This window comes from Nilaparvata lugens, chromosome 2, assembly GCF_014356525.2.
Source record: "Nilaparvata lugens isolate BPH chromosome 2, ASM1435652v1, whole genome shotgun sequence".
Taxonomy (NCBI): Eukaryota; Metazoa; Arthropoda; class Insecta; order Hemiptera; family Delphacidae; genus Nilaparvata; species Nilaparvata lugens.
The window spans coordinates 64,957,723-64,970,695 of record NC_052505.1 but is presented as its reverse complement, the minus strand read 5'-3'; the positions used below and the strand labels follow the sequence as shown (position 1 = coordinate 64,970,695).

Genomic DNA, 12,973 nt, shown 5'->3' with positions numbered 1-12,973 from the left:
TTTGGAGCTTAACAATTTATTCCACACAGAATAATAGTTATTTAAAAATAATCAATTTAGTCTTTAGTGAAACAACCCCAGTAGGCAATAAAGTTGGAAGAATATCTTCCAATAGCATAATTCTGTATCATTGAAATGATTACCAAATATTTCTCATAGGTTTGTCAATATTATAAATATTGATAATACGAATATTTCATCCCATCAACATCGTGAGAAAATTTTTAACAATTATGTCTGGAAATTATTTCTATAACCCATAATATAAATCGTGGATGATTGTATTTTTTTCTTAAAATTTAAAACAATTTTGTGTTAGATGATTATGAATTATGATGTCCTGGTCCCATGTAGAATTCTCCAAGAAATTTATAGAAACCAGTTGGAAGATTATAATGACAGTATTTATTTAAATTTCAGACAAATTATACACTAAATGTGTTGTTAATTTGTAAAACGTGATTGATAAACCGGTATTCTCGATGGGTAAATTGTGTTTAGTGCCGCTACTGTAATGCTTTTAACATCTCAAGTAACCCAATCATTAAAATGTGATATAAATAGGTTAGAATTCATTAATGTATACATTGCAAGCAATCTAGCCAGCTGACAGCTGAACTTGGACCTAGCATTACAGCATTGCCAGCTCGTTGGGCGTAGGGCATCCAACAAGAGATGACCGTGGTGATTATGGTAGTTATCAAAAAAGAATGAAAATACTAGTAGTCCTCAACGACTTATCTATTGATATCCAGATACTGGGCTACTAGTTCCGGTTGTTACACCTATATCAACTTCTGGTAAACTCAGGATGTATATGTTGTACCGTAAATTTGCGTCATATTAGTAATGTATCAGTAATGTGGCAGTGATAGCAAAAAACTTTGGAGTAGTATTAAAGAAATCACTGGATTAGGTAAAAATGCCGACAGATTCCCTATTCAACATTTTTTAAACAATAGAGGTAATGATAATTTGGAACCTGGTGAAATAGTAAATGTTGCTAATAATTTCAACAATTATTATGTAAATGTAGGTGCTAATCTTGCTGGGGCCATACCCAATATTGCTGAAGGACCAGTAAATGATGCGGATTTCAGAGTGGATTCGCATTTTGAACTGTTGCCTGTTTGTGATGTTGAATTAATAAGAATTATAGGTGATCTTAAAGGAGGATCTGCGCCGGGCATTGATAAAATTCCAGCTTCGTTAATTAAGAAAAATATTAATTCTTTAAAAATACCATTACTTCATATCATTAATTGTAGCTTTTTGCAAGGAGTCTTCCCTGAAAACTTAAAAGTTGGAAAAGTCGTTCCCATACATAAGTCTGGCCCTAAAAGTCATTTTGTTAGTTACCGACCTATCAATTTAGTCAGTGTCATATCCAAAGTCATCGAGAAAGCAGTTAGGCATCAATTAGAGAAATACTTGATAAATAATAACATTCTATTCGAGAATCAATTTGGTTTCAGAAATGACAAAAATCTTAATGACAACCTTTTCCTCTTAACCAATCAAATACATAATTTAATTTCTGTTAACAAAAAAGTTCTTCTGACCTTCATTGATTTAGCTAAAGCTTTCGATTCGATTGATAGGGATATTCTTTTAAAAAAACTGAAGTATATTGGTGTTCGGGGTGCTTCTCTCCAGTGGTTTGAGAGCTACTTTAGTGGAAGGAGTCAAGTTGTTTCTATCTTGGACAAAGAGAGTTCACCAATGAATAACCACTTTGGAGTGATTCAGGGTAGCACTCTGGGCCCAATACTGTTTTTAATTTATATAAATAACCTGAGTAAGGTGAATATTGATAATAGTCATATATATTTGTATGCAGACGATACCGCGTTGCTTTTTGAGGGAAACAACTGGGATGAGGTTTTTCACGCAGCTGAGGTAGGATTGGGTGTTGTGAAGGACTGGTTTGATGATAATCGACTAACCATCAATATCAGCAAGACGAAATACCTACCTATTTCCATTAGAGCCAATGGTGACCCAATCGGTCTAGAACTGAAATTACACACCTGTGGCGCACAGAATAATTATACACAATGTCAGTGTGAGTGTATTGAACGAGTATATGAATATAAATACCTCGGCGTGATATTTGATTGTCGGCTGAAATGGAGCAATCATATACACTACCTTAGAAATAGGCTCCGAAAATTTATTTATGTATTTGCATCATTAAGCGGAATCCTTACACCCACTATAATAAAACAAGTTTGTTTTGCTTACATTCAGTCCATCTTACAGTATGGTATTATAGCTTGGGGTGGTACATTCAAAACTACATTGGCTCCTTTATCAACTGTTCAGAAACTTATAATGAAAAGCGCCTTACGCAAACCACTAACATATTCATCAGATTATCTCTTTGAAGAATTTAAGGTATTAAATATACAACAATTATACATAAGAACCCTAACCTTGTATATATTCAAACACAAAGTAGCTATATTTTCTAATATCATTCACAATTATAACACAAGAACAGCTGTAAATATCGGTATCGTCAACCCCAGACTTACTAGAACTTTCTCCTCCACTTCGTCACATTATAAAATGCATTTCCTTTTTCAAAAACTGCCCGTCTACTTGAAAAATCCTGTCAATTTGAGAATAAGTCACTATAAAAAATTAGTCAACGATTGGGTGACTTCCCTAAACCCAGAGGAGCAGGAAGGTATTTTAGTATCACCTTACTCTTTCCGATGATTGTACCTTTTTTGGCTAATAATTATTGTATATTGCCTAAACATTGAGGGTGAGTGACTGATGGGTGAATGAGTACGCTTGTTGGATGTGAGTGTTCTCGATCCTTGGTCAAAAAGCAGGTTTTCAACAATATTATTGTATCTTTTTTACGATTTTATTTTGTTCATCGATCTCACCGTGCTTCCCACTTCGTTTTTAGTTTTGGTATATTTTATTTTTATCCATAATAATACCTCTCTCCAGATTGAGTTTTGTTTTATTTGTTACACTAGTTCCATTTATTCTTAAATAATTTTTTTCTATTTTTATTGTATTTATAGTCATAATTTTGCATAGCTATGAATAGTTAAATTTAAGATTATTTATATTGGATGCTACTAGACAACTCGCTCCTCTCTCACAGGCATGTGCCCATAAGAGGAGCCTCCAATCAAATGTATTTTTATTTTCTATGTTTTACATACAAATGTATTGTTAATCTTTTTTGGAGAATAAAGAATTTCAATTTCAAAAAAAAAAAATTCAATTTCAATTTCAATCACAATTATTATTCAGTATCAATATTCAACAAACTGGATTTATTCATTCATGAAAGATTTTCATATATATTGATTTCAAAAGTATAGTCCCATAGACGATAGACAGCATAATGATAAAGGCTAAGAAAATTATTGCTGTAAATTTATTATGTCCTTTAGAGTTACGGTACTGTTTGAATTAATATAACATTCTATGACTCTATATTTATAGTTTACAAAATTAATTATCTACTGGTAGGCCAATTGAATGTGATAATAGCTGTGAAATATTTTGAAGAGAACAGACATTATTTTTTGAACCACTATTGCACTTAAATTGAATCTTTCTTGCTCCTTTCAAGCATTCAAATTTCAGTGGGACTTCACATTCTATTAGAAATGAAACTTTTAGTTCTGTTGATCTGCATTTCTTCTATATTGAAAGGAACTGTTGCATTAGAATTTGGTAAGTTTATTCAAACTTGAATGAATTATATCCAGATATTGTTGTTGCGTGCATTATAATATTTAGTTCAATGAATTGGGTTGATACGGTAATAATATGCGTATTAATACTCTGCAACATAGACAAAACGGCCGTCATGTTATACTATGACTTGAAATTTATACCTTGAAGTTATATCTTCATAACGAGAATATTGTTTCTTTCTAGAAATTCTTCATGGATTCTATTTCACTAGTGTCGCTCAACTCATTCCTTCAGGCCTACATTGAATTAAAGGCCTGAATTATATTGTTGAGAAAAATCTGATGTACCGGTAGTTTGTGAGGCTTTGCGACAAAACAAGAAGTTTGCAGAGTTTTATGTTCAGCTTTTACACACTTGCAAAACTGGAATCCAACATAAATGTATCTTATTGGTGAATTAATAAATAGTACCTATATTTTCATTTATTGTTGAATAAGTTGACAATATAAATGATAAAACCAAGCCTGGGGATAGCCAAGACCACTAAGGCGTTGCACACTTCAATCTGCTAGCGCTACCTGGTCGTGGGTTCGAATTCCGCTGTAGGCATGTACTTCATCATCTATTAAAATTACATACGCACAAGCTGAAAGTTCATGTGGGTAGTAGCATCCACAGTAAAAAGAGACTGAGTTTTGAGTCTCAACTTGGAAATTTAAGACTCCTCTGAAATTTTCAAAGTTCATGAACTTTATTGGCTTTAAATCTTCACATACATATTATATCCAATAAGCTTTTCTCAGTTGGTACCGTAATATTATTTTAGTAATTATTTTAATGATATTTAGGTCTGTATATTATTAATCACATAAATATTCAATATTTTATCTTCTATCCCTTCAAAATTTTGAAGTGTTCTTCTAAGTTTAAACAATAATTTTATATACGTATATAAATTATTAATAAAAGAAGTGCATGGAATGTACCTAGTTTAAAAGATATTTCAAACTGACTGTTTACTTCTTCCTGGATTAATAGCCAAGGTCACATCTATTCAAGTACCTATCAAACTTAATATTTGATAAGATCAAAGACTTTCTGCTAATTTTATTATGAACATTAATATTGCAATAGAATGAGTTGTAGGTCACAAGAGAGGATTGATCCATTACTTATTCAATACTATATTGTTCTGCCAGGTGAAGTAAGCTCAAGAATTTCAAGACCAATTTATTCTCCTGATGACTTTTTGGAACTATTCAAATATTCTTCGGGCTTCGCCTGGGATCACTACCCGAGCTTTGATGAAATCAATGACTTCATTGATTACTTGGGTGAAACTTATTCAGACTTTGTAACTGTCTATTTGGCTGGCTGTTCAGGTGAGGGGCGACCAATAAAAGTTGTTCATGTAAAGTCTGGAAATTGCAGTGCCAATCGAATTTGGATTGATGGAGGTAAGTTGTAGTTCAAATTCAACGAACATATCTTTTATGACACAAATAATCATTTTTTGCTTTTAGAAAAAACGACTAGCAGTCAGATATTTTACAATAAATGAATTAATCACTTACTGTGACAACGAGATCTTTCGGCAGTTCCGCCATCTTCTTGGTGGAGAAGATCTTGGTGGAGTTCCGTCATCATCAACCAAGAAGATGGCGGAACTGCCGAAAGATCTCGTTGTCACAGTGAGTGATTAATTCATTTATTGTAAAATATCTGACTGCTAGTCGTTTTTTCTAAAAGCAAAAAGTGATCCAATAATAAGCAGTTCGTGATGGAAAACAACATTGAAGAACACAAATAATATTTATAGTTTATCATAGAAATGATATTCTAATCTTTAGTAAGTTTTTTCCATCTTTTAATATACTTTTTCATTTTTATTACATATTATATGTTTCTCTTTTAAAGAAAAAATAACCTGTAACAAGTGTTGTTGTATCATTTGTATATGCGAAATAAGAATTTATTTAATCAACTTCAGAGTGTTATGAAGTCGTTCAAGTGATTGCATGATCTGACTTCATCTTGCAATGCGTGCGTTCTGTCCATGTCTTCATACTTTTAAATGGAGTCTTTAGAACATAATATTTAAACTCAAAAATACACGAAGTTGTAAACTTATAGTCAGAGTTAAAAAGTTTCAAGTCGAAAAACTTGAATACTATCATAGGTCTATCAGAAACTTCAAGAACACTGTTTATTTATTTATTTATCGTATGGCAGATACACAACACATATAACGCTCATGAGCATCAAATGTCTACATATACACTATATTCTTTCAATTTCTTCAAGATGTTGTAGTTTTTGGTCAGGAGAACATAAGTTTGTCTGACCGCCATCATTTGCTAGTCCATTTAGCGTTACCCAATGTGCACAATGGAGGCGAACTAGCGTTACACATATTTGAGTAAAAAATACTGTTGGTGATTGCTTAGTAAAATAATGATAGCGTAAGAGTGGAGAAATGAAAAAGTGCGATTACACCATAAAATTCAAATAATAATAGTAATTGGAAACTCTATTTTTGGAAGAACCCTCCTGAGGTATTCAAGCTTCTCAACGGTATTTTCTGGAAACGTGCTATTTCCTGATATAATTTTACTTTATAATACTTTTTTCTGATATTTTATCTAGGTACCTGATATTCCTTTTTAGGACCCAACTCAACTATAAACAAGTGCTAATAGGAAGTTTGAAGCATTAACTTGGAAGCTTAAAGTAGAATTGATCTATCTAAGCATTTTCGAGAAGTTTCAAATTTTTCCTCGAATCTGAAAAGTCTCTATCTCTACAATAATTCTAAAATACTTACACTTTACACTTGGAGACTGAAAAAACCTCTGCCCTTTCAAATTGCACAGGAATCCATAACAGAGAGTGGTTGTCAACAAGCTCATACCTGTGCTTCAACAACTTTGAGAAGTTCCTCATTCTTAGTGGTTTTCAAAAAAACTGTCCTTTCACAATATGTTTGCTATGAATTGAAATAAAGTCGCCTTTTCAAATTGCACAGGAATCCATGGCAGAGAATGGGTGACACCTTCAGCTGTGCTGTTAATACTCTTCCAACTCGTGGAGAGAAGAGAGTCTAATAGTGAGACAATTCGAGGGGTGGATTTCTTCGTCTGCCCCATTATAAATCCGGATGGCTACGAGTACTCCAGAGAGTTCTCCAACTATTGGAGGAAAAATAGGCGAAAGACGGAGACCGGCTGTGTGGGTGTTGATCTGAATAGGAACTGGATCTATCAGCCGGAACACAGAAACACCAGCGGAGAGTCGTGCCAGGAATTATATCCAGGCCCTCGCCCCTTCTCAGAACCAGAGACTCAAGCGATTAAAACATTTCTGGATCAGAATCGAGTGAACTTCAAAGTAAGCAAACAATTGTTAAAACTTACATGCTGTTAAATAATAAATTTTAGTCCACCAATTAGGCTACTTGATAGAAAATGTTTAAATGATAGAAATTGATTTTGGTTCTACTAGCATATTTTTTTAGTATAACGTATTATTATGTTTGGTTATATTCTAGACCTATCTATATTGATTGGTTAGTTTCTGAAATATTGTGATTCAATTATATTCTAACTGTATTCTATTGTTATTATTAAATTACTAAGCAAATTGAAATTCATTCAGATTCTCTAGTAGGTAATATTTTTTATTTATATTATAGTAACAATATAATCGGGGCATGCTTTATCCATTTATTTATCTATTTAATAATTCATTCATTTATTTATTACATCAACTATTATTGTTAAATTTCTAAAATACTGTAGTTGAAATTTTCTTGATTTTACAATTTTTATAAAATTCTATTTCCTCAGCTACGTTTAGATTTGGATACAAGTATGTGGAATTTGTCGAAATTACATATATTTGAACCAGTTGATCTTCTCATTCAAGTCGAGGTGAATTTTTTTTTATTTCCCTGCGATTCCCCTTTTTAGTTTTCGATTTGTATTTTTTTGTTGTATACTGGTACTCATGCTTGTAGTCACTTCTAAACTTAGGCTAAAATGTTATACTATTTAATAACATACATTCCTTCAAAGAACTCAAAGAGAAAGAAAACGAATAGATAGATGAGAGAACTCGAAGAGAACTATCTATTATATCCTTGTACCCATAATTGGCTTCTCACAGATTTGGATTTTTTTTTCTTTTTGACCATTAATAATATTATCCTCTTCCCCTCTTGAATTAATCTGATTCACAATGTTTTTTATTGAGATATTTTTCGATGCTTCTTTTATTAAAATGAAAAACTATTCAAATATTACAATAATTCTTGTTAGCCTGTACCGTAGCCTATGACTTCTTATCTATCACTCCATGATCTTATAATGATTCTGTTGATAAGTTATTGCTCTAAGGACATAGTGAAAATGTAGAATTGAAAAATAAATGTAGCCTACCCTTCAAGAACAAGAACGTGAAAAATTTGTTTTGTCTTTACTGATTTTGAATTTTACATTACTGTAGCCCACTTTTTAGACTACTATGGTTTAATTAAATCAAGTTAATATCCCAGCTCATAGCAGAAGAAAGACTTTGTCCTCGCTGAACTAATTTAATATGTATTCGAAGTTGAACTGCACTTGTGCACTGAAATACTGATTACATATTATCTGTATTAATATTATTGTAATCAGTATGTAACATTACAGCCCCGGACATTTTCACTCCTCAACTCCTCATGCAAAACTCTTTAAAATTAAAGATTTTCGAGTAAATACCATTTTTTTATTCTATGAATCAATTTATTCTACTTTTATTATAGACTATACACTAAAGTATTACTGTTTTACAACATAAGTTATTTTTTGTTTTCCTGATGCAGGCATTTTTGACTTTCCACACCTACGGCCAGATGATAATGTATCCTTATGGGTACAAGGCTGAACTGCCAGAAGACCACGATGACTTGCAACGTCTTGCAACCCACATTGTTCAGAATATCTCGTACCATGGAGGGCCTCAATACAAAGTTGTGAATACCTATAATCACTCAGGATTCTCAGTAGGTGAGTGCGAATATAATGAATATCGTAGATATCGCATTCAATATAACGACTGCGCATATCCGATAAGAATCTAACAAATGACAATAAATACTTTCTGTGTTCTTGGAACAAATTAAACCCACTAGAAATTGATATACTTTGATGCCAAATGAAATTAGTTTCTCATTATTTTAATTAATTAATGGCTGTGACAGCTTATTTTCTTACTGTATTATGGAAATTTCAGTTGGAAAATGAAATTTGGTGAATGAATAATAGATTGTTACAAGAAAACCCTTCAAGATGAATAAAATTCTCTGTAAAAGATAGTAAATAGAATTTTGATTTTTCATTTTTATTGTAGAATGAAGTTATTCAATATACTAAAAAAAAACTGTTACTCATCAAAACATCTTGCTGATATGCGGATATGCTAAGTAATTATATTCTCCAACACCTCCCAATGAGTAAATATAGTGAAATAAAAATAAGTAGTAATGGTGTAGTTAAGTACACCGTTAATAGAATTTTTTATCGATAGAATATAATCTGAATTATATTTTTACACTAGTAATCGATCTTATAGTGATAGATATAGAGTAATAATATATTCATTCATTATCAGTTGCTTTATTCGCAGAAAATTTTTCATGTGGTGAATTTGGGACGATTAGATATATCTATCAAGATATCTTATTTATATTAAAGACTAGCAGGACACCCGTCCTCCGGAAGGGTCTATTTTAAACCTTGACGTCATGAAATCTTGAAGAATTGAAAATAGGCCTATAACCATCCTCGGTTACTTGAGAATCTATTTGCAAAAAATCAAGTTAATCAGCTTCCCTCGCAATATCCGTCTAGCCAGGGGGCTCCCCCCCTGAACCCCCTACTGGATCGTCAAAAAATTAGATCAGCGAGCTCGCTTTGCACGCCTGCATTTTTCATTTGAGCATGCTTCATTCCATCAGAAAGTCAAAGTACTGAGAAAACGCAGAAAAGCTGAGAAAAACGTTGGAAAAGCGCTTATTTTGGGCGTATCTTTGATGAAATTATTAAAGTCACCTCATCACAAAATTTTTAGGCTTTACATAAACTTCTGTACCAAATTTGAACATTTTCTGTCTATTACCTTGATGAAAGAACTGAGAAAATGCAAAAAACACTAATTTTGGGCGTATCTTTGGCGTTATTTCAAATTCCTACTAACACAACATTATTACACCCCAGCTGAGCTTCTGTAGTAAAATTGAACATTTCCTGTTCATTTGTTCTCGATAAAGCTGAGAAAACGCCAAAAAACGCTGGAAAACGCAGATTTTGGGCGTATTTTTGGAAATTTTTCCAAATCCGTTCTTGAGCGCCTCTAAAGTTCCAACTGAACATACCTACCAAATTTGAACGTTCTGGTCCGGTAGATTTTTAGTTCTGCGAGTGAGTGAGTGAGTCAGTGCCATTTCGCTTTTATAGATTTATATACAAGAGTAGACCTAAAGAAGAAAATACAATAATTTTCCTACCCCTTACGTGTTCTTTCCTTTATTATAGATATAATTAAAATTATTTGCGCTGTATATATAGTACCTACTATATTTTATATATTATTTGATTGAATTCCGGTTGATTTACCGATTTCCAATATCGTGAATGGAGGTAAAAAATACTGAAGGCTAAATTTTTCTCACTGGCTTGAAAAATCGGCTTTTTGTTCGGTAATGCTGGATTAAATTTAAATATCGGGGCACCGAGCTTCGCTCGTTATTTTTATTTATTGATAAACTGAATACAATTCTTTAAAATGATCGTGTTCATATTTCACAGCTGGCTATACGTCATCTTATGAATTTCGGGGATGCGATATTTTAATTTTTCACATACTCACTCGCTCACTCTTTTACTATCCACAGACGACAAAAGTCTCAGCTGTTTCAGCCAAGGATGAATTATCCTTTTAATGTCGTTCAGCGAGTTTTCCCAAGGATGAGACCTAGTGCAATCGAATTTTTATATCATAAACCTACTATGTTCCAAATTTCGTGAAAATCGTTAGAGCCGTTTTCGAGATCCGTTGAACTAAATAACCAGATATATAAATACAGAAATTGCTCGCTTAATCTAATAGGATACAATCAAAATTTGTTTCATGATTCAGTGTGTGTGAAGTAATAATTCGCTTCTAAAATTACATGTTGAAGGCAGTCGGCCAATAATCGCGCAGAAAATTGTACATGCGGTGAAATTATTTAGTGAGATTCACTTTAAACTGTCAGCACTTGTTTCAAATAATATGAATGCTTGCCACTCAACCTGAACTGACAGTGTGGAGTGAATCACATCATTGCTTCAAATTGCATTGATTAGATATTTGTGTGCAGGTGGTTTGGATGACTATGCCAAAGAAGTTCTTGGAATAAAATACACGTACACTGTGGAGTTGAGAGATACTGGAACTTACATCTTCTTCCTTCCACGGAGACTCATCCTGCCCACTTCGATTGATGCGCTGGTTGTTGCAATGACAGTCGCCGAGCAAGTTTCTCCAATGTGATTCACATCATCATTACAACACCTTACAACTCAACAATGCTTGCTACTGCTTGAGCCAATATTCCCAAATAGATAAATCAATATTTTCCAGTTTTCATTGATAATTTTGTACAATCATTATATTTTTTAATAACTGAATTCATCTTAAAGTAAATTTAGAATTGCAGTTTTTAATTTGTTCAAACTGCAAATTGGACGCAAAATTAAGTAAATCACATATTAAAAATCATCCCGTTTCTATCAAATAGTTTTGATAAAGACGAGTTTGGGCCTCTTCTTCCTTTCCCAATTATTTTCTTGATTTGTGCTTATTAAATGTATGAATAAATTAACTTCACTCCATTATTTCTTGCTCAAGTTTCTCATTTTTCCGTCTGCCACGAATGAATGTGCTGGTGGTAGTTTTTCCCTAGTGTATATTTATGGCATGAGTCAAATAATAAGGTTCAGATTAAAAGTAGCACATCTGTGGCGGTTGATGAATTCATTATAATAATATTAGAAGTAAGTAAGTAATTAAATAATAATTATTATTCTAGAAGTAAGTTTGAGTTTATTTTCAAGCGTTAAAATGTTCAATTATTAATACAGTATTTTTCAGTTATCAGTGATGATTTAGTGAAGTATTCTTATTTAATTTGGTTTTCAACTTTTCTAAATTCATAGTCTATGAATATTTTGGACTCAAAATTGGACGAAAATCATGAAGTGTAAACATAACCTATTGTAGGACAATTTCCATCTAAATTTTGGAAAGGAACAGTTTTGCGCTTGAAGCCTGTTGAACCTTCCCCAATCATCCATTGTTGATAATGATATTGTATGTATAAATAAAAAATCTGGTGTGGTGCACTCACACAACTTTCCTTGCCGTTATGAAAATTTATCAACTGACGCTAGTGTTCCCGCGCATCTCAAGTCTACTTTTCTAAGATCTGAGCCAGCTGGTGACAGGACAATAGCGCTGCAGACACACTAAGTCTGCTATCTCTTCATAGTGAATGATTTAATAGAATCAACAGTTGCCAACAGTTTGCAATTGAATAATCTTATTTTCTCGAATTTCAAGCTTATTTTCAATTTTAGGTGAAAATGTTACTGAACATTAATTGTAGAGATTTCTCAATTTGTAGAGATGCTCAATCTTTTCCACTTGAATTTTTTTGTTTAAATTGTATCTGAAGCCTGATAATTGGGAATCTAAAACCAAACTTTGCATAGATGGTGCAGTGCTCCTGAAATTTTTACAGATATGAGACTTGTGGCAGTTGATAGAGCTTATCAATGACTTTTCTAGGTATGAATTTGATCAAAATCGTTGGAGCCGTTTTCGAGAAAATCGCGAAAAACCCTGTTTTTGACAACATATTCGCCATTTTAGCCGCCATCTTGAATTGCATTTGATCGAAAATGTTCGTGCCGGATCCTTATAGTTTAAGGACCTTAAGTTCCAAATTTCAAGTCATTCCGTTAATTGGGAGATGAGATATCGTGTACACAGACGCACATACACACACACACACACACAGACTAATACCCATAAACCACTTTTTTGGACTCAGGGGACCTTGAAATGTATAGAAATTTAGAAATTGGGGTACCTTGATTTTTTTCGGAAAGCAATACTTTCCTTACCTATTGTAATAGGGCAAGGAAATTAAAAATATTAGTATCCCATTATCCACCTTGAAAATGTTAAATTTCTTTTGATTTTAATCTCAATAACTAAT

General features: G+C 32.7%; 1 protein-coding gene across 1 annotated transcript; it reads left to right on the top strand.

The window, feature by feature from the left end:
• The first annotated feature begins 3,543 nt into the window (after positions 1-3,543).
• Positions 3,544-12,125, top strand: LOC111047712 (carboxypeptidase B). The gene is made up of 5 exons (XM_022333532.2): positions 3,544-3,708; positions 4,872-5,129; positions 6,698-7,059; positions 8,534-8,717; positions 11,072-12,125. Exons 1-5 carry the CDS (start codon positions 3,642-3,644, stop codon positions 11,242-11,244), a joined length of 1,044 nt encoding a protein of 347 aa, XP_022189224.2. The 5' UTR covers positions 3,544-3,641; the 3' UTR covers positions 11,245-12,125.
• The last annotated feature ends 848 nt before the right edge of the window (positions 12,126-12,973 follow it).